Source organism: Melanostigma gelatinosum (assembly GCF_949748355.1).
Source record: "Melanostigma gelatinosum genome assembly, chromosome: 19".
Classification (NCBI taxonomy): Eukaryota; Metazoa; Chordata; class Actinopteri; order Perciformes; family Zoarcidae; genus Melanostigma; species Melanostigma gelatinosum.
Window position 1 is genome coordinate 4037995 of NC_136652.1, and position 22322 is coordinate 4060316.

At 45.1% G+C, this 22322-nt stretch overlaps 1 protein-coding gene across 4 annotated transcripts; it reads right to left on the reverse strand.

Moving 5' to 3' along the window:
* Window positions 1-182: 182 nt before the first annotated feature.
* Window positions 183-19143, reverse strand: hmbox1b (homeobox containing 1 b). Of its 4 annotated transcripts, none has more exons than XM_079291301.1 (10): window positions 18948-19143; window positions 16212-16874; window positions 10687-10772; window positions 10336-10446; window positions 8404-8557; window positions 8082-8164; window positions 7691-7786; window positions 6737-6831; window positions 6033-6116; window positions 183-3916 (listed from the first exon to the last, which is right to left on the reverse strand). In XM_079291301.1, exons 2-10 carry the CDS (start codon window positions 16868-16870, stop codon window positions 3773-3775), a joined length of 1512 nt encoding a protein of 503 aa, XP_079147427.1. In that variant the 5' UTR covers window positions 16871-16874; window positions 18948-19143; the 3' UTR covers window positions 183-3772. The 4 variants fall into 4 exon arrangements, with proteins under 4 accessions (XP_079147427.1, XP_079147426.1, XP_079147425.1 ...); XM_079291300.1 differs by having other exon boundaries at window positions 16212-16877; XM_079291299.1 differs by lacking the exon at window positions 18948-19143 and adding an exon at window positions 18403-18503 and having other exon boundaries at window positions 6737-6828; window positions 16212-16877.
* Between the last annotated feature and the right edge of the window lie 3179 nt (window positions 19144-22322).

The following is a 22322-nucleotide window of genomic DNA, read 5'->3' on the forward strand; positions in this document are numbered from 1 at the left end:
TCCAAAAAAGGCACTAAATTCTGAAATGGGCAATACAGTAACTTTGAACATAACTAGATTGGAGATTGATACAACAGCTTTCAGTCCTCTTTATATATATATGTTGGGATGAAGTGGATGGTGTTTGAAGGACATGTAGACCCTGATGCACCACGAGGACCCCCCCCCCCCCCTTTCAGAGTAAGCTCTACCGCCCGGCTCAGGTTTCACGTCTCCACCAGAACCTTCTCCAGCACCTGAGGGTTCTTTCTTCCACCCCATGAAACATCTGTCGAGCCTGAACGCTCACACCAAATACTGCTGACTATTTTAAAAAGCCTGTACTTGCTAATTTGGCCGTGGTATCTCACCTACTGAGGAAATTCATTCGAAAGTGTCTTCTCGTGAGAGGACCTCTAAATGCACTCTGTGACGTCTTCCACACGCGACTCATTCCACTGTTTAACACGCATGACCGTTTGCATGAGGAGACAACGTCACGCCAAACTCCAGAGAAAAGATCTTCAAATGGAAAAAGAGGTTTGCCTGTTCTACCTAAAGGACATTTATTTTATTAGAGTGGAATGAGAAGGAACCACCCAACGGGGTACATCTCGTTCTCCGTCACTCGCTACAGTATTAACGCTGCGCATACTTTTTACTTTTAGTACATACTGCAGCTGCCCTTACAAAGTATACGTACTTACAATAAGGACATAATACTACGCCTTGACCTTTGACCTTGCTCATATATGCTGACTTGCCAACTGCAAAATGCGAGCAGTGGCGGTAGGACATCCTGGTACTTCTGGGCATACTGCATTTGGCATCCCGTGTATTGGGACATACTACGGTAGTCTGGGCCACCGCCAAACGGCATGCTGGGTACAGCTCGCTCTCCAGTAAAGAGACCGGATATTCTCGGGACATTTAACAGTAATTTTCTTGAATATCGTTCATCCGATCAACTTCACACTTGGCGGGTGTATTGCTGAGGAGCCGAGGAAGCACAGTGTCGAGTGTGAAGTCGGTCCGATGAGCGGATCTCCAAAAAGCTGCGAGCAACTAGTCCGTTGAGAGCGAGCACTGCACTCGTGACGAGAACTTCAATAGTATCGCAACGAGATGGAACTCTGCATTATATTTTCATACAAATCTAACTTGTCTGTCTCCAATCATAAATAATGTAATCGTAGTATTCATGCTGAATGTAACTTTCTCTGAGCAACGTTAAAATCAGACATTTCCCTCTGGAGGTTGGTGTGGCCTGGTTTCATGATAGAACAGCACACATGGTGGTAATCACACCAGCCCGTCACAGCATGCTGGACATTTGACATTTTTTAAGGAAGGGAAGGTCACATGTTAAGCTTCAACAGCAATTCTTATTCTAAATAAGGTGCATGATTTTTCATCTTTCACAAAACAGCTCACAACCTCGGACGCACACAGGGAGACTGTTGTTCAGTCAGATAAGGGACGACACAAGACAAAGGGTTTCAATGATCATGGAAAAATAGGTCAGGAGAAATTAAAACGCTCGATTAATTTAACAATAAAAGCATGTTTCATTTCAAAACATACGTCACTTTTTTGTACATTACCATTAAAAAAAAAAGAAAAAAAAAGCGTATAAATACATATTGTTTTTATCTTTCAACCCTCTCTTTTTGAACACAGTTCCCAGTACCGAGTCACTGCATCCGCAGCTTCGTACACACAGAAGCGGTTTATTTAAATAGAGCTTTACTAGACTACAGACCAGGGCTGGGAGCTGCTCTACAAGCACGAACTAGATGATCTGGAACACCATTAATGTCCATATTTGGCTAAAACATGAGGCATTACATAACTGCTTTGTAGAATATTTTCCCAGTTCTACAAAACCACCACTAAGGCCGGGGTTGCCTTTACTGCAACAGTTTCACATTTGGAGAAATACACTTATTTGCCTCCTTGCTGAGAGATGAGAAGTGATACCTCACATGCCTGTATGCTAAATACAGTTGCAGGGAGGACACAGCTAGCTTAGCTTAGCATAGCAACTGAAAGCAGGAGAAAGCGGCTAGCCTGGCTCTGTCCAAAAGTGATGTAATCTGTGAACTAGCACCTCAAAAGCTCACTGATCAACGCGCTATATCTTCTGAATAAGTATTAAAAAAGGGCAAAGGAATTGTTTCAGCGCAAAAGCTTTTGGAGAACTTTACTCTCTTCTTTTTTTTGTTTTTTGTATGGCTTTAAGTAGACTGAATATAAAGGGTTAATTAGTGAGCTCTAGTTAGCTAGCAGGCAGATCTGTTCAACCTTTGGACAAAGTCAGGCTAACCGTAGCTAAGCTAACCCTCTCCCGGCTCCCGCTTCATATGAAGCGTACAGACAGAAGGATCTCTGCTCAGATTGTTTTGGGAACGTTGAATGTCTTTGATTCCCTTCAGAGCGCTGCTTTTACCTTCAGAGGCTGGAGATGACAAAGTGTCCCGAGTGGATTTCGTCTAATTTGACACCACGGATATATATTTAAAAAAAAGAAATCTTCTGAAAGCACATTCTTGAGGCCATTATAAAGAGGCAGTGTCACAGAACAAGTAGTAAATAGCTTCGGGGTATTCCGTCGTTATACTTCTAATCCCTGTACCGACACAGGCCTGCTGTAGAGAGGACCGACCTACGGACAGAGCAGTTCCAGACAAACGCCATCTTCAGCTCAGCTCAGCCTTCTAGCTCTTCACTCGTCTTTTCCTTTGGCATGGGTGACGTTTAAAAACAAAGCACAAATCCCATTATTAGATAGCGTAAGTCTGCTTGATTATCACATTGACCCTAGATTGGATTCTCGTAGCCTCGACTACTTAACGATAGTGTCACTGGGAAGCTAAATAGCGAGGCAAAGTGATTGTATATCCAGTAAAAACAGAGGGAGATGCAGGTGAAATAACTAAAACTACTGCTGCTGTTGGATATAAACCTGCACATTGATTTAGACTTTTTTTTAAATGATGCATACTAAAAGGTTTACTGCTGTTCCTTGTTCTCAGGGAGAGAAAGAAAAACTTTAAAAACCTGCTGTGTGCTGCAAAAAAGTAAAGGTGCAGTTGTTAAGGCCAGCCTCGAGGTTTAAGGCTACTTCTTTCTACAGGTTTTCATCCAACAGCAGCTGGACTGCAGGAAACAAGGAGCCGCTCCACTGAGGACTACGGGGGGGGGGGGGGGCATCCATCTTTCACCAGACAATAGGACGCTGCACGATCAAAGGGTGAATCTTGAGGGGTACGTAGGTAGAGTGTGGCTGAGAACCACATATATATATATATATACTATATATACAGTACACGTTATTATTTTGAGGTTGGCGCTGAGGTGAGATAGACTGAGGGTCGGCTCGGACAACTAGGCTGGACAGGGAGAGGTATCCTGTGAGGAAATAGTGTGTTCAGGGGGAGGAGGGGGGGGACAAACGACACAAATCACAGACTAGGGCCACCATTTTTGGGGGGTTAAAAGGCCTGGATTGCCCCCTTTTCTTCTTTCCGTGGAACGTTTTCATGGAGATCAGAGGACGTGTGGTGATCAGTTCCTGCCAGCTGTGTCAGTATATGGGGGGGGGGGGGGTTACTGTTTCTGTGGACTTTGGAGGGGGAGAGGAGTGGAAGAGGGAAGCCGAGAGGGAGAAGGGATGGATTCACGAGGTTTACTAAGTAGCATTATTTCGGTCTCTTTTTTTTCCCACCTCCACGTTTCGCTCCTCCTCCTCCCCCCCCCCCCCCCCCCCCCGACCTTGTTCCCCCCGCGCAGTTCATTCGTCCTCCAGGGACTCGGTCTTGATGTCGTTGGGGGCCCCTCCGGTTCTGGACAGGGCCAGGATGGTGTGGTTGACGGCGGCCATCTCCACGGCCAGAGAGATGGGGTCCTGGTGCTCGCTGTGCGCCGCGCTGTCCTCCTGAGACAGGGAGAGACCAAGGGCCACGGTCAGGGATCAGCATGTGAGCAGTTGCACCCTACCCTACTCTGACTGAGCGGCAGGCCTGTCAAGCTTTGGACTTCTGGGTGTTGACGTGGTGTGTGTGAGGCTGTGGAAAGTAGTGGTAGTGTCTTTTCTCATCCTTTCCAAAAACACAAGAGCAAAAGTGTAAGAAATTCATTAAACAGCTAGTGTAAGCTATCAGCGTTAGCATATATGGCTAACTAGCTGCAGCAGTAGCCCGGTGTCACTGCAGGCTGTACAGCCCTGAGCTGCTCTTTATTGAATCGGGGAAGTTAACGCTACAGGAACCGCTAAACTTGTAACCTAAAATAGTAAACTCAACGGTAAGTCCTCATCTCAAATGTTAGCAGTAACGTGTACGTCAGCTAAGCAGCCAAACAAGGCTACGCTGCAGAATAACCGTCTGCTCTTCCTTATCATACTCAGTGCATATTAACTCATTTTAATACCAGTCAGCTGGTAACATTATGAACCAACTCGTGTTCCATTATCGAGCGGTGACAGTTGTCATCAGCTAACAAAACAGGCTACTAGTGTATGCACTGCTGTCTGAAATCAACAACAATAAATAATTCTAATTGGTAACTGTGTCGCAGTGATGGATGTAAAGCCCAATGTGTGCAGAGCGAGAGAAGAGAAAGCTTGACAGGCGTAGCAACAGTGAGAAATGGGGGCGAGGCTCAGCACATGTGATCAACACTTAGCTGAGCATAGAAACTGAAAGCAAGAGAAACAAAGAGCCTGGCTTCATCCAAAAGTGGAAATGTCTTTCAACTAGCACCTCAAAAGATCTCTAATCACCACGTCATACGTCCTGAAAGGTATTTTAAAGAAGCCACAGGAAGTCACTTCGCCCGCCCAAAGAAGCGTAACCGTCCTTAACACTACAGCCTGTCTTTTTTAAACTTCATTTTTTGGAATGGCTTTGATACGACGAAATATAAAGAGTTAATCGTGAGCTTTAGAGGTGCTAGGAGGCAGATTCTTTAAAAAAGTCAAATAAAAATGCTCCTGGCTCTAGCTTCATATAAAATGACACGACGATCTCCGCTCAAGGATGGCAGTGGGAAGAAAAGTAAATTATTTCAAATATTGCCACTTCAAATGTCTTTGATTCCCTTTAAGGCCGAGTAGATGGATGGATGGATGGATGGATGGATGGCTGGATGGATGGATGGATGGATAGAGAGATGGATAGATGATGAATAGATGGATGGATGGATAGAGAGATAGATGGATGGATGGATAGATGGAGAGATAGATGGATGGATGGATAGATGGATAGATGGATGGATGGATAGAGAGATAGATGGATGGATAGATGGATGGATGGATAGATAGATAGATAGATGAATAGATGGATGGATGGATAGATGGATAGATGGATGGATGGATAGAGAGATAGATGGATGGATAGATGGATGGATGGATAGATAGATAGATAGATGAATAGATGGATGGATGGATAGAGAGATAGATGGATGGATGGATAGATGGATGGATGGATAGAGAGATAGATGGATGGATGGATAGATAGATGAATAGATAGATGAATAGATGGAGGTAATATGGTCTGTGACTGTAGAGCTAGAGTTTGTAACAGAGAAAAGGAAAACAGTTCAATGAGAGCTCTTCTGAAAACACAAGTTTTCAAATGATTCCTCATGATCAGTAAAGTATATTGTGACGTTGCATATGACATGCTAACTCAGCACATCATCGCCTGTATATTCGGAGGATAAAGTGAACTGTGATCATACAAGGTGCTGCGAACCAAAAACAAGAAATCAACATCACAATCATTATTTTGGTTTTAAATCAAACTGAGGGTGAGTGTTAAAGTGACACTTTACTGCAATCAGAGATGAAGTGAAGGGACAGCTCTCAGCCTGTGTGCGAGTGCATTGGGAGTTTCCTTTGCCCTCTCTTTGGACGGTGCATCCTGCAACGTAATCACTAAAGCGCTGCTCCGAATGGTCCGGCATGGCAACAAGAATCTAAGCCAGGGTCAGACAACCAGATGCTGCTACGCTAACATGGTGCATGGTGCAGTGCTTCTGTGTGGATGTACCTGTGTTGGCGAGGTGGGCTCCAGGCGGTAAAGGCCAAAAGGTCGACTGAGAGGTCTCTTGTCAAAATAGGGCAGGTCACATGCCTGGAGGAAATAAAGGGCACCGTTTAGCCAAGTAGAATAAAAACTTTCACACGTCACAGATTAAATGCGCCCTCTGTTCATTACTCATTAGCTTGAACGGTCAACTTTAACTCCAGCAGCCGTGACTTGACAGGGTCAGCATGTTGTGCAATCAAGAGTAAAGCCAGAGGTCAGCTGTGGGTTTCCACAATGATACGGAGCCATTGCTGCCGCTTAGTTTCCACTGGTGGCAGGAGAGAGCGGCCTTTAATGAATGTGCCTTGAGAAACAGCTTTGGGGAGCAATTCTTCACATTAATATTTGGGGGTGAAGGGAAACAGCAGTTGTAATATCTCCGTGTGTGTATTTGTGAAGAGTGATGTGCCAGCGAACACCATAAGCTGCTGATCTCACTTATTAACTTTAACCAAAGAGAGGGGAGCTAATTAGTGAACTCAGCTGATGTAAACATTGAAATTGAATGATCACGTTTAACTAATGACTGGAATACTGAGTCCAAGAACAGAGGGACCCGAGGATGTGGAGGGATGGACGTGATCGGTTGGCAAGAGGCCGGTCCATCAAAAGCACAGCACAATAGAACATGAGATCAGCCCTCTGGTTCACAGTGCCGTCCCTACCTGCTCTGAGAAGTCGTTCCCATCGATGTCGTCGCTGTTGGAGTGTCCCCCTGGACTCTGGACGTCTATCCCGTGGCTCTCTAGGATTGTGGCTTCTTGGAGGAAGAGGATGGATTGTTAGATTTACGATGGGTCACTGAGAATATCCCTCATTACATACTAATGGGCAGTGACACTACAACTTGATTTAAAAAGGGTTTTTTAACCTCAGTGGCACTTTGTTAAGTTCACCCTTAAAATCTATTGCACATTGCAAATTTGAATTATCGCCGCTGATTTTCCTGTCAGAACAAAAGAGGAATCATAAAGGTAGACAGTGAACATTGATAACATGTTCACAGGTGGACCTACTAAAGTGCTCACTGAGTGTATATTGACATACTGAGTCAGCTGTCACTATTGAACACTGGGATCAATAGTTAGCTAAAAGGAACGGATAAATCGTTTCAATATTTATCAAACAGCAACGGATAAATGGTTGAAAAGTCTGAATTCTGCTACTCTGAACATTTTGGAGGAGAATTACCTGCAAACTTGACCACACCAACCTAAACATTTAAACTGACATTGTAAGATTATCCACCTTTATCCAGTTAACAGTGATAAACAATCCATGACAGGACTGTGGAGGTACGTAAACTAGCACATTAGCACCGGCTTTAGCCAAATGACACTGAATGTCTTGAGTTGTGTCCTCGAGTCCCTCGGCTTGCAGGTTAATGGACGTTCTATTTTACAAATCTAATCGCCAACTAGGTCAATGCTGGCGGAAAGAGGATTTAGTTTTTTGTTCACAGCAGTTATGGGGATGCCAGAAGTCATTAAACATATTAGGTAACCGATCAACAATCATCGAGCTGATTACAGTGAAGACATGAGTTAATGATGAGCCACAGTGCACTGCATTGAAAAGTCTTAATTGACATGTGTGGTCCCTCCCCAAAGCCACATTACCGATGTTTGCGCGTCTCTTGATCTCTTTGCGTCGGTTGGCGAACCAGTTGTAAACCTTCAGGGAGGTCACCCTCTCCAGATCAGACAGCTTCTTCCCTGAAACAGATCACATGACACTCCCATCACTCAGTGCATCTTGGATCGCTTTCTCGCCATTCACAATAATGCTTTTTCCATGTATTTATTCTTGTTCCAGTCTGTTCCAACCCTGTTTTTTGTTCATCCATCAGCTCCTAAACGCTGACTGGCTGATCACAAGGCTGTGTTGGGAAAATCTCCCCGGTAACGTTCAGAATATTTACACTACATACAGGAGTATTTGTATCAATCACACACGTGTCAAAACGTTTGCATGTCATTGTTGTGTGGATCCCTGGATTGGGGGGTTTACCTGGCTTCTGAATGACGGCATTGCAGGCGTTTGCTATCTCCTCCCGCTTGGCCTCATCTGGGTACTGGTTGTCGTTGAAGTAGCTGAAAATAGAAGAGTCGCACTGATTCAATTCATTTCACTGCACAAGGACGACGTGGACAAACTGGAGTTGCGTGTGTGGCACAACGGAGCAGATGTTAACGCTGTATGACAAGAGCTCAGACGTTGTCCTCGCAGAGGGCAGCAATGTTTCCTCAACTCCATGTGTAAATAAGCGAGGAGTTATGAAACAAACTCCCATTCATCATCTTCAATCTACTGCTCTGCCTCCCCTTCTCACCTCTCCATCACTGCCAGGCACTCTTTTCTCCAAGTGAAGCGACTTCCGCGACGCAGCCGGAAGGTCCCGGGGGCGGTGGTGATGGGGGGCGGGGTTTGCCTCCACTCCATTTCCTCCAGAGGTAACGGAGCTGGCCGCATGTTCAGAGTGGCACCTGGAAGCAGCAGCACGTTACACATGGGGAGGGTACAGGAGGAGCACCGACTGTGCCGGTTAAAGTCTAAAAACACAATGTAGTAGTAACGTGTGTGGCGGCAGACAACAGCCAGAGAGCCCAGAATGCACGGCGCCTTCTGCACATCTCACACATTGTGATGATGAACCCGACTGAATTGTGCTGACAAAGACGGCGCTGAGCAGAGAAGACAAGCACACACAAGATTTGCAGTAAAAAAAGAAAAAGCCTCATTAAAGGAGCCCCGTAACAGCTGAGATATATATCGGGCTCGGTATCATAACCTCATTGTGAGCGTGGCCTAACTGGGTCGCCCAGCAACAGTGCGGGTTATTGAGCGCTGCATGAACGGGGCGTCGCTGTTCCTCTGCAGCAGTGATGGAGGCCCATCTCCGTCTGGACAGAAATAGCATGGAGCCGTTTGCACTGCTGTTGGTGTTGGCAGGGCTCCACCGAGGAACGTGGCGCGGAGGACGAGGGGGGGGGGGGGCTGGCTGTAGGTCGACACGGCACACGTGTATGTGCACAGCGGGGAACCGAAGCCGGCGTGAGGCCTGGTGGTTTTCTGCTGTTGACCAACAGCAGTGAAGTTGTGTGAGACGACGCTCATGTCTTGCCTCCACAAATACAAAACTACCATTACAGCCACCTGATCGAGACAAGTGACCTTTGGAGCGTCTGTGTTCATTTACAAAACATTTGAGGAAAACCAAATTAATAGAGCAAGATAGACAAATAATAGACGATAAAACAACACAACACAACAGTAAGGGAAAGAAAAGGAGCTTCCTGTTTCAGCAGCATCATGAAACTCATTAGGTCCAGTCTGTCCAGTCTGTCCCTTTCTTTAAGGAACTTGAACATTTTGGTCGAATTCGCCGTCGCCATCTTGGATTACGGCCATCGCCATTGTTTTTTTTTTTTGCATCTGATGAAGGGAAGTTACAATATTTGGAATGCAGAGAAGTGACGTAGAGACTCTGTATACGGCTCTCGTAGCGGCAGTCATCTGTCAATCACAGTAAGCCCCGCCCTAAAGCACACCCTGCTTTATGGTCTGTTTGACTCTAAATGGAGCATAATGTACTAAATCAACATCATGCTGTATTGAAGAAGACTTGAAACTAGAGATTGAGACAAACTCATGTTTACAATGTTTACTGAGGGAATAAATCAAGAGAGAAGTAGAGTCATTTTCTCGTAGACTTCTATACAACCAGAGGAGTCGCCCCCTGGTGGACACTAGAGATATTTGTTAAGTATGATGACAGTTCCGCGTCGGCTTCACTCATCAGAACCGGAGGTTGTGTCCTGGGTGAAACTCACCCTAAAGACTAACACTAAGTTAAAATTCAGCTCCTACAAACTGCTGCTGTTACATCATCATCTTCCTTCGTCTCCACCGGCCTGATTCACATCACACTTCAACAAGCTTCCACTTACACATCAGGAAGCAGAGGCTTCACATACTGTACAGCTCATCACATCTCAGTGCAGCACACAGAGCACAAGGCGCCGTCTACTTCTACTTATCTCATTAGGAAAGTGCTGCCAGCAGCGCGTTTTCCTACTGTGCTTCCCTCTCTGCAATCCCCCCCTGCTGTGATTAGTGAGCCTCTGCTTTCTGAACATCAGACTTTAAAACTCTCCAACTTGGGCTTTAAAGCGTTCAGAGTGACTCAATGAAAGTTATTTGTACTACGGCCTTGATGACTACAGTGCATGCCTCTTCAGCGAGCTGCCCGACTGGGCCGTACCTGGTGTGGTCTTCTCCAGCGTGTACCAGCGGTAGAAGGCCCTCTTCTTCTGCTCGCTCAGGTCGGAGCCGTGCTGCAGCAGCCAATGGGAGATCCTGCTCTGGCTGATGCCTGCAAAGACATCCAATCACAACTGAGTGTTTTGTGTCGAGCCCCGGCACCATTTGTAGACGACCCTTGGGAGAATTCAAGGTAAACTCCTGAACCGTAAGTGCACATATCATTAGCTGATGACGTCTTCTCACTTTTCTGTAAAAGAAGCCGCCCCATCTCATCTTCTTTGTGTTGCTTAGCATGTAAAACAGTATGTTTGTAACGGACAGCAGGGTGTCGGAGTGTGTCGGTACTAACCGGTAACTTGTGCCACCACGGCCTGAGAGATCCTCCTGTTCCCCAGGAACGCCTTGATCTCCTCTTTCACCAAGCTGCTGTCCCTCCTGCAGACACACAAACAGCAACAGCACTTAGCACAGCGGCCACATCTGAAGAGCCGGGCTGGGACTATAGGGAGACATCCAACAGCATGTGAATGCACACTTAGTAAGGTGAGGGGACACCTCACCAACAGACTGACATCTAAAAGTCATGTAGTGCAGATTAGATGTCCCAACGGCTTCTTTATGGCCAGAAATGCACCTTTTATCTTCTCACTATTAACATGCATTCACACACAGTGCTGCATCATTTACATCAAATCATGTTTATCGATATTAATATGATATTGTAGGGTTGACTGTTCGGGATGCACTGATACTGACTCAAATGGCTGAATGGGGTACAGTGACAATGGGGCTGATCTATTCAATTCAGTTCTGTGTTTAAACACCATCTACATTATATACGAGAATTTTAGTTATACAGTTGAATTGTGATTCACCAAGTTGCTGGTGTCTGATGTATTATTTGGATAAATAATACATCAGTAAATGTATAGCTATGTATTTATTTGTCTCACTTTGTTTTAATTTTAAAAAGGTTATGAAAGTAATGTTTGAATCCAGCCTGACGCGTTGCCTTCCACATGAACAATGGTCCCAGTCTCATCCACACGGTGAGGATACAGCTTATTACACAGCTTATTACACAGCTTATTACACACTGGTATCGTCTGTACCGAGTCAGACGGGTGTACCCCTAGTTGTTGCTTTCACTAAATATTTACACAATGAGATGTTTGATAGGAAATGACAGCACTTGCCATATTACGATATTATGTAATCCAAAATCCAGGGCTGTCCACGACCAAAGACATTCTTAGTTGACGAGCATTCGTTTTGCCAACTAATTGATTCAATTAACAGATTATGTAAAACTCTTCACAAAGTATCACACGAAAGCACCACTTTAAAAGGTTGACCAGAGAATATAGTTTCTGAGAAAACACGTAAAAAGTTGACTGACTGACTCAGAGGGGACAGCCCACCAAACCCTAAGACCGTATCCAGTCTCCCATCACAACATGGATCCGCTACAGTTCTATTACCAAGCACTAGTTTGGTGTATTGTACAATAACTGAGTCACATGTCAGATAATTCTACCCATTCATAGGAACACTACAACAACCAATGAGTCCATCATAATCTACGCTGCATTTTGACAGCATTATCCGTCTCTTGTTCTTTTCTTTCACGTCTTCATCACATAATCAACGCAGCATACAGAGGAGAACAAAAGGGATGCACTTTCATTGAATTCAGCCACAATTTCAAAAATGTACTTGGCGGACACGTTCTCACCGCCTTAGTCCTCGGATGGTGAAACAGAAACATGTAGGGACCTGCAGGAATGGAGGGCAGCGAGTGAACATGTGCAGTCACACTGTGTACCCACCCTGCTCTCTGGCTGGGAGCCCGATCCCCTCCCTGATGCTACACAGGGACACGCACGCAGCCGCTCGCAGCCGCTCGCAGCCGCACGCAGCCGCACGCAGCCGCACGCAGCCCCACGAGCACAGGGCTGCCTCGGCTTAATGCCTCATCCTGGTGCACACTGTGAACATCTGTCACATGGGTAGAACTGCATTTATCCATTCCAACAATGCTGCATACTTTTACCGGAAGGCATCTCCAGTGGGCACCTACCCCCCCGCCCCGCCCAACTTTTAACAACACTGGTGCTCACCATCGCATCATTCTTTGGACCCGGTCGGTATCCCAGATTCACACGTCGAAAATGGAGAGCGCCCGAGTGCTCCGCTGGTGTATTTCTGAAAGGAGAATGCGTCACGACTCCTTGACATCCTGCATCAATATCCTCCACACCAGCCTCTTGCGGTGCAGCTAAAATTAAAGCTCAAAAAACGCTGCTTGTATCGACACCCGCTGAATCAATGGAGCACAAGCTGCTGTACGAGACTGAGGAGGAGGAGGAGTGGGAAGTGGAGGAGAGGGGTTGTGTGTGTTGTTGGAGGCCAACTCAAAAGGCCAAACCCTTGCAGAGACACTGAAAAGAGAGACAAAAATCAGAAGGACACCGTGGGACGGTTGACCCAATCCGTGTGTCCCGGCCCTGCAGCCCCGCTGGGCCGGAGTGCCCTGCAGGCGGAGGGGACGAGGGCTTTTTGACCGCCACTTCACTTCAGACAAGTGGTTTGATGGAGAGGCAGCGAGAATGAGCGACTGGGAGCGCTAGCACAGCGATGAGGACAGCGGCTGAGCTCCGAGTGTCTATTCTTATTCCCAGTGTTCAGGCGGGGCAGCTGGGAGGCAGCAGGAGGGCTGAGCGGAAGAGAGACTGATTATCATCACTGACACGTCACAATAGCGGCTGTAAAAGAACATGTAATGCATAACTCATCTTTTCTTCAATTTAGAAACCATAGTCTGAATATAAGAAGTGGACGTATTCACTGTGACGTAATCCGTCGGATGGTGGACTACGGCTTTGAAGCCTCGGGATGGCGTTATGGCCGTCACCATCTCGGTTTTTGAACTTCACTATCTTTGGTTTTTGAACATCACCATCTTGGTTTTTGGCTGTCGCCCTCTTGGTTTTTTCCAACCATAAGTGACACAAACGGTGGAGTGGAGTCCAACCGAACACTGACATTTTTAGGCGACCAAAATGTAACTATTATCTCTCGCTGTCTGAAAACACTGTGAAAGGGTTAAACTTCTAAGACGAAAACAGGGACAACTCTCAGACCGGACAACGCTGTGTTAGCAACCTTTCAATAACAAGGTAGCCCCGCCCTAAAGCATCCCCTGCTTTATGGTCTGTTTGACTCTAAATGGACCATCATGTACTAAATGAACATCATGCTGTATTGAAGAAGACTTGAAACTAGAGATTGAGACATAAACTCATGTTTACAATGTTTACTGAGGTAACAAATCAAGAGAGAAGTAGAGTCATTTTCTCATAGACTTCTATACAACCAGAGGAGTCGCCCCCTGCTGGTCAGTAGAGAGAATGCAGGTTCAAGACACTTCAGCATGGCTTCACTTTTCAGACCCGGAGGTGTGGAAGTTTGAGTCTGTTCCACAGCGAGGAGGCCAGAGCACGTGTCCTGCTGCTGTTTACAGTCGACACGCTGCAATAAGAAATCTACCAAAACTGGTTTACAATTAAAAGGAATTTAATCCACTGATGCAAGTACAGTATTTACAGTGAAGTACACCATTTCCATGAAATATTAAATCAATAAAACCCCGTCTGCAAAAAACTCAACTCAGCTCCTCAGGTATAAAACCCGTCCGTCCTCTGCGAGCATTCACGTGAGAGAGAAAAAGACTTGAAATTAAACCACCCACATCCGTTTGAAACTCCTCCCCTTCCGTTTATCCCAATTCCTATTGGCTAACTTCCAGGAGTGTATTCGCCTGTCTGCCTTTCTGTCCCTGAGTTTACTAACACATTCAATGACTGTCAGTTATGGTTTAATCCCTCTATGATAAACATTCCATATAATAGATAAGACTTTGCAACTTTTGGCAAAAGCTACATGTCTCAAATTCTCCATCTAGCTACGAATCCTAAAACACTTTATGCTTATCTTAATTATGCATTTCCAAAACCCTTATGATTATGACTAATTATGAATTCTTAAATATGAATCATTGAACACTTATTATAGCTACTAAACACAGTTCTATGCTCAAATTTCTTACAGAGGCTGCCTCCTGTTTGGAACGTGAGTTTCCCTCAAACCTAATATTATTTGATGTCACCTCTGTGATTCCATGTAATGATCCGGAGGTGCACGATTGTAAAAAGTTCTCTTCTTTCCTTTTCACAAAAAGTCCTCTTGAACCCCTGAAGGCTTTTCCCAACATTTGCAAGAGAATACTTGAGAATATTATGCATGATCTCAACAAGAATGCCTTTCATGCCATCTCTGTTATTTTGATGCCCCGTCACAGGACGTACATCTTTATGTAGCACAAGGCAAATGTAGTACTCCTCAGGACTGCCATGTGATCCAGCGCTCTGGAAAGAAAATGTCTGTGCAGAGCGCAGACATTTCACCTTTTCTGTTTCTCCTTTATTCGTTGGCACTATGAGTTGCCATGTGCAATTCCCTCCTGGTTCATAAACACAGAAGTGAACGGCAGTAAATGCTCCATTCTGCTTCTGTTGTGGGGCTTACTGCAGGTGCTCAGCAGATCTAGAAGGTCTCATAGCTCCACGCTCCTCAGTAATGTACCTGAACCAAGTACACTACCAGTGCACACCTTCTCCCACGTCGTTATCTACAGTACAAGCACTGCAGCACACCTTAAAGGTAACCTCTCTGCCCCATGTCCCAGCTGCAAACTCATTTAATGATGGCTTGGAATGCATCAATGATCAGTTCATTTCATGACATGACCTCGCTTCCATAATCACAGACTGGATAAAAAGCTGAAACGTCCACTCCCAATCATGAAAACTAATGTAACCTCAAACAGGTTCAAACAGACAAATGCACTTACTCTACATTCATAGATTAACCAACCACGGGCTCGCTGCTCTGTTAACAGTCTCTTTACTCAAAAGCTCCAGCACAGCTACAAAACGTTTCCAAAGTCAAGAATGAACTCTGAACCTCAGCGTTAATGCCGAAGCGAACCGAAAGAAAAAGACATTTTAACACAAAAAATAATTCCACTAAAAATGGCAAACTCCAGCTGCTGATGAAGATCATGTGATCTGATCAAAAGCTCAGGAACTAAATTAAATTGGTGGTGAGATTGTTCTCTCAACTTCTGTTTCCAAAGTCAGGAATGAACTCTGAACCTCAGACATTTTAAAAACAACGTGTACGATACCATAAACTTATTTGTCCCCACGGGGAGATTTGACCTGGACCGCTGCACACATGATACGACGTATAGCTGCCTCTATAGCAGCAATAACAAAAACAATAAGCCCATCACTCACACACACACACACACACTCACACAGTCCTACAGCGGCTGCACACTGTGGAGCTTCAAGTTGGCCCTGTGTAGTTAACCCTAAACTGTGCTTCCTTTCCTTATCGTTACAGGTGTTAACCCCAATAAAGACGATCGCACCGACTCCAGACACCGCAAAAAGAATATATGAGAAAAGAAGGACAATACAATATAATAAGGTTGCACCTTTAGTGCTTTCTTGTGTGCTTTAAACACAAGAACATTTTGTGAAGTTTGTTCATTCATTCATCCGCTGTTCATTTCATACAGCAAGAACAGTATACTGAGATCTCACTGCACTGAAAGAGGCCTTTCAAATCAGCAAGAGACGACACGCTTTAGCTTCGTCGCTGTAGTTACAGTAGATCCACAAACTCGGACCATGATGTGTCTTTTAAAGTTGGACTAACATATGTTACTGATGTCCAACTTAATACATGAACTAAAACTTTCCCAAATAAAGTTTTGGAGCTCACTTCACCTCCATCACCACTGACCTCATCAGCTCCTCCACCTTGTCGTCGATATCCAGGTCCTCCTCTGTCGCTTCGAACCCGAATGCTCGCGCTGCCGCCGCGCTGTTCACCGGGTATCTGGGCGGAGACAGCTTCCCGTTGGGCGTGGCAGCGAGGCTGTCCCGGCCGTTCTGCGACAGAGCCACCAGTGAGACCGGTGAGGGCAGGATGGCGGACGGCGGCGGAGGGCCCGGAGGCGGGGATGTGTTGTAGCTGTTGCTAGGGGACGGCGAGAGCCCGCCTCCGCTGCCAAACTGCGTCTGTGTGGCGGTGGAGATTTTGGACGAGGAGGAGGAGGAGGTGGCTGCCGCCGAGTGATCGCCGGTGACGCCCTCGCCTCCGTTGCACGTCACGGAGGAGGTGGTGGTGGTGGTGGTGGGCGCCGAGGCAGTGTTGCTGTTATTGGCGTTCGAAGCGGAGTTGTTGGCGCAGCCGTTTGCCCCGCCTACTCCGTAGCAGGACGAGGAGGAGGAGGAAGAAGAGGTGCGGTAGCCGAACTTGTCGCCGTGCTCCCGGTCCAGCCGGTCCAGAGTGTCGAGTGCGTGCAGGATCTCCTGCTTGCTCATGCCGCTGCGACGCAGCCGCTGCAGCAGATCTATCTGCTCGATGGTGAAGCGCGGCTCCTCGCTGAACTCAGACATCCTGCTGCTGGATGAGAGACAAGACAGACAGGTTGTGAGACAGGGGAGACAGAGGAGGGAGGGGGGGGAGGAAGGAAACAGGAAATGCAGAGGGAAGTTAAGGAAAGCAAGTAAGTAAAGATGAAGAGAAATAGAGATGGAGAAAAGGAGAAAAGTCAAACAGAAATGAGACAGATGAAGGGATGGCAGAGGATTAAGTAGGAAAAGAGTGAAAAGGGAACGCAGTTGCAGAGAAATGAGAAGGATGGGAAGAGAAGGAAGGAGGCAGAGAGAGGTAGCGGAGGAGAGTCAGATGGGGTGAAGTAGAAAGAGAGGGGTGGTGAAAACTGCTAGAAGAAAATAAAGAGGCAGCAAATAAGAAAAGGAAGACGGAAGCAAGAGATAAGTGTAAAAGATAGAAAGAAAGAAATAGGGAGGGGAGGAGCTGGGCATAAAAATCTGCTATTTTTGGGAACCAGCCGGCAACGCGCGCAGAGTCACCTTGACAGCTGATGCTATCTTAACATTCTGACTGCCGTTCTTCAAGAGCTACAACATATCCCCGGCTCGGCGCGCCACCCACGCTTTGTGTTTTTCATAAGCAATTTGCAGTGCTCAAAATCAATGCGACTGGAATCAAGACTGCGGCAGATTTTTTCCATCTTCTTTGCCAGCCCCGACCTGTGCTGATATGATAAACGGTTTAAAAGGGGTCACAGGCATTTTTTTTCTTCTTCTCGAGTCCAAGCTGTGCAGAGGACAGGAACAACCAAAAATGACTTGATCATGTCTGCAGTGTTTTGAAGTTATTGTGAAGGGAGCTAATATGACCGTGGTGAATAGAATAAGCCTTTAAAAAGGTCTGTAACCCCGACCTTTGAAAAGGAAAAGAACAAATTGGGAACATGTCAGAGTCACACAGGGAGAAAGTCACTTTGAGCGGGCACTGAAATACATTACTTCTGTACCACAGGGTGGCTGAGCAGCACCGGAGAACATTAACTAGTTTCTTGAGTGGTTCATAGGCAGGGCTATAAATCATGCCGTAAAAGGGGGTGAGACAACTGTCACACTGGTTACTTTAGCCGGAGCATGCAAGTGTATGCACAGACTGCTACAGAGCTGCAAGTGTTGCAAGCAAAACTGAGCACTTGAAATCATTAGCCATCCAGGGTCAAGTATTTACAAAAGTTATCTATTCCATTTAGGAGGGTTTAAGTGGTTGACACACACACACACACAGGTCCAGCCTGCGCTGCTTTACTGTAGGTCACAAAACACACCACACACCGGTGATGCGTTTATTATGAGCGACCCTACTTCTACTCTCTAATCAAAGACAAGAGCCACTGAGGAGGGCCCGTCTTTGACAGATGGTACACCAACACATCCCTGACGGATTTGATCATCAACGTGATAACAGTGCAAACTAGATCTAGAACGCTTCAAAGCTCACACTAGAAAAAATAAATCACATATAACGACAGCCGACAAATCACGTTGGGTTTTGCATCATGCAAAAAAAAAGGAAATAAATAAAGAAGCTTTCTTACCTAAATACAGGGCGCGTGCATGATGTGTCAGATACTCCCAGTGTAAAGCTAACTCGTTTCCTAAATTGTCCCAACATTGACCACAGCTCATGGCACCTCTTCCCCGTCCATGTGTGTTTGTTTTGCTGAGGACCGTGGACCCCGCGGATCCGTCGCTCGTCTCGACGCTGCGGGAGAGCCACCGGCTGATGCCTGCTTTCACGCCCTTTGCCCAAAAGCTAGCGTTAGCAGGCGTGTCTGTGACGGACGGGCAGTGCTCAGCGTAACGTTACATTAGCCAGCTCGCAACCCTCTAAAAACCCAGAATGATTCCCGTCATTGCCAGCAGCGCTGAGTGTATACAGACGACACCGGGCATCACAGAGGACGGCTGGAAAGGTAACATATGCTATGTCGCTAGCGCTCGCGCTGTGGAACGATTAGCATAACATGCTAGCCGTGCCACCGCTGATACTAGCTGATGTTAGCCGCCGCCGCTGGCTAGCGGGCGTTTGATATTAATAACGTCACTTTCACTGTTGTATTTCTCTAAGTACACGACTTACCTCGGTTCAAATCGTCCACTTAACCATTTAACTTTGGCAACTTGAGCAAAGACCCGCGGCGTCTTTTACTGCGGCCAAACAATAACGCAATATGACTACAGTGCCCTGTCCGACCCCTTTCCAAGGATTTCTAATCAGAAGCGAATTATTTGCCTCTCTGCTTTGTCTGTCTGACAACAGCCATATTGACAACCAACACCTCCGAGTAGCTACGAGGGAACTGTAGTTTTACTCTCACGGAGGGTCTCTCCCACGCGCCGGCGTTCTTTACACTAAAAACTACAAGTCCCGGAAACAAGGGCGAGACGGGAGCTGATGGCTCACTGATCTACAGTTGTCACAAAGGGCGATGCAGTCTTTAATGCGACCACAGCGGCGGCTCCCCCTCTGCCGCCGCTGCTGCTGCTGCCGCTGCTGGGGGGTGAACTGGTGTTCGTCATGGGCCCTAAAGTGACACAAACTAGACCAGTGTCCCCCATGTGTATGAAACCAATGACCAAAATAGTCATACATGCTGTCATTATGTTACTTATGGAATTATAGTCATAATATATGATTCCCCTTGTTTCTAGGGGCCCCCTTGAACCCCCCTAAGGACCCCACTTTGAAAACCATTGCAGTAACCACCATAGGATCAGGACTAGGACAACGTCTGAAAACACACAGGAGACACCATGATGACCCAGACTCTCCAAGAAGGCTGCCTCAGTAGACAAAAAAATAATTGTACAATCCAACAATTATGTACTGTTTGTGAATGTAAGAAACAGAAAATAGAGCAATCATAGCATCATCTCCATAAGCTAAGTTGTATTTACATGACGGGGCTAAGTTACAAAACTTGCAAACGTATAGAGACATATTTTTAGTGCTTAATATGTTTCAGAAGGGGTCGATCTGTTCGCTCAGCTGGTTCAGGAGGAAGACGGTCAGAAATGAGGAGAAATTACAGCTGCTCTGGAGGGGGAAATGGATCCAGGTGGCCAACTTTGCATTTGCATCAATTCGACATTTCGACTGAAAAAACACAGCCTGTTTAAGTTAAGCATTCATATTTTTGCTGTGCTGTTTCTGCTTCATGTCAGCCGGCTTTGCCCCTGCTCAGCTGATATACTCCTCATATCAGTCTCTGTACACTCCAGAAATGCAGGTTTGGTGACAAGATGTCATTATGAGTTTTAAGGGAAGACACTACAGGCAAAAAAAGTTTTTTCATGCACCGGTCAATTTATAGATGTTGGGCTATTTTGCTTCTTTAACATGCCCTCTTTCAGACTAGTGGGAAAAAACATATATGTTACTAAGTTATTTGCGTCTGTAGATTTCTCATAACTTCACCAAAAGTTACCATCAGATAAATGTCTTAATGTCTGTAATCATGGGGTCGTTTCATGGTGATATCTATTAGTTACATCTTTAAAAGTTAGAAATCTCCACTTCAGCAGCACTCACATACACTAAACGTATCTATATTCTGAAGATTTTTACAGAGGGGTTTGTTAGTATATCATTCATTTATACGACATATTATTACTGGATGGTATTTCTAAGGCTGTTTCAGGCAGCATTCTCTAAGTTATGGATCGATACAAAGAGATATTCAAAATTCCCTCTGTAAAAACATTTGACTCTAAAATGACAACAAAATGACAAAATCATTTTGAACCAGGCTTTGGAAATACAGCAGTATTAGCACACATGTAATAAGAGAATGCTCCATTTGCATATTTAAACATAACATATCAGATACAAAAAAAGAATTGTCATAATTCATGTAATTAACCGTGGAAGTTTCATTGCGAGAGCTATCAGTGAAAACGTTGACCCTGTTCACCGTAACCAAAGAAAGGGCTGAAATCAATGCTTGCTTTGATAGTGATGGTCAGAGGCAAGAGGGAGGAGGACACGCTCAGTGTCAGGTGAAAGCGTGGGACTCGTCTAAAGCACCGTCTAACGGTAAGCGCTCCTTGAACACTCGACGTGCTTTTGAACGAGCCGGTTCGACCTCAGCCACCTCAGTGGAGGTGTGAAACATTTGTACTGCACAAGAGACTGTGATGAATAGTGCTGCTGCAGCAGATGTCCTAACAGTCATGAATAATGCATAATGGTCTCATCATATAAGGTGCTGGTATTTACAGACGGCTATATGAGACACACTGTATAGCTTCCACGGAGCAACACGCATTTTGTAAACGAGTGCTGCAGAATCTGTGCTGTTCACAGAGAGATAGTCACACTGCCCCCATGTGACAACTATTGTCCAAAAAGAAATCTGGCAGAACAGAACATTGTGTGTTGTTTGGGGAAGGTTGTCTCTGAGGGACTGAACCGATACCTTTTATTTTTAACAGCTGAATCAGTGCACAAACACTGTCTTCAGTATGAGAAGGAAAACATGCCATAACATGTGTTCTGATTGGTCTAAGTCTGCAGATCTGGTGCGGACATTTTTAGATCACCTTTTTTTTAATAGTCAAAGCCAGGTTTTTTGAAAAATTTGAGAAAATGCTAACATTGTGTTGATCAAATATCAAACTATTCTTTTACATGACCTTGGTGTGCATATATTTGATATTGAACTTGTAATGAGTTCATAGATACAACTTGATTGCGTTTCTTCTAGTTTCTGACATACGGACATTTTCTTATCATACTACATGTAGTCTTTTGGCATATCCGTTTTTTTTCCCTAAAATGAATGGAGTGTATGGCAAACAAACAGTATTCCTGTATGTGTCCAAAGACTAGATATAGTATGATAAGAAAAACTAACTTTTAATCAAAAAATTGTTCAGAATTGCTCTCTTCGACAGTCCAGAAATCAAAAATGTCAGTTGCGTGCATGAATGGGTTAACCAGTGTAGATATGTGGCAGACATCGGGTCAAATAAACAAAACTTTTACACATACGCATTAAAAGTTGAATTAGTACCCTTCTGTCACATTTGTGAAACTCACAACTTAATTTATATCATACAACTAGGTAAGTACTGAGGTTTTCTTTTCAAAATGATCACTTTGTGCTTTTTACTCTTTATTCAGAGAACCACCACTGTAATACGATAATAATATATCATTGCTATGTTTTCTTGTTGGAGCATAATATCTCAGTTAACATCAAATTCTAACTGAACAATTCATAATTTCCAGTTATCTGAGTTAAGAGTCCTGCTAGTGGGTATATAAAGTCATTTATTTTTGTCTGAAGGGAAAACAACAACACATTTATAAATGTCAAGGTATTGCTCCATAGCACTGATGCTAGAAAATAAAACTAGGTTTTAAAAGAGTCACGATTTAAAAACATATATGTGTCCAGGTTGAGTATTACAAATACACATCAAACATCAGTTTAGCTGGACTTTGTATCAC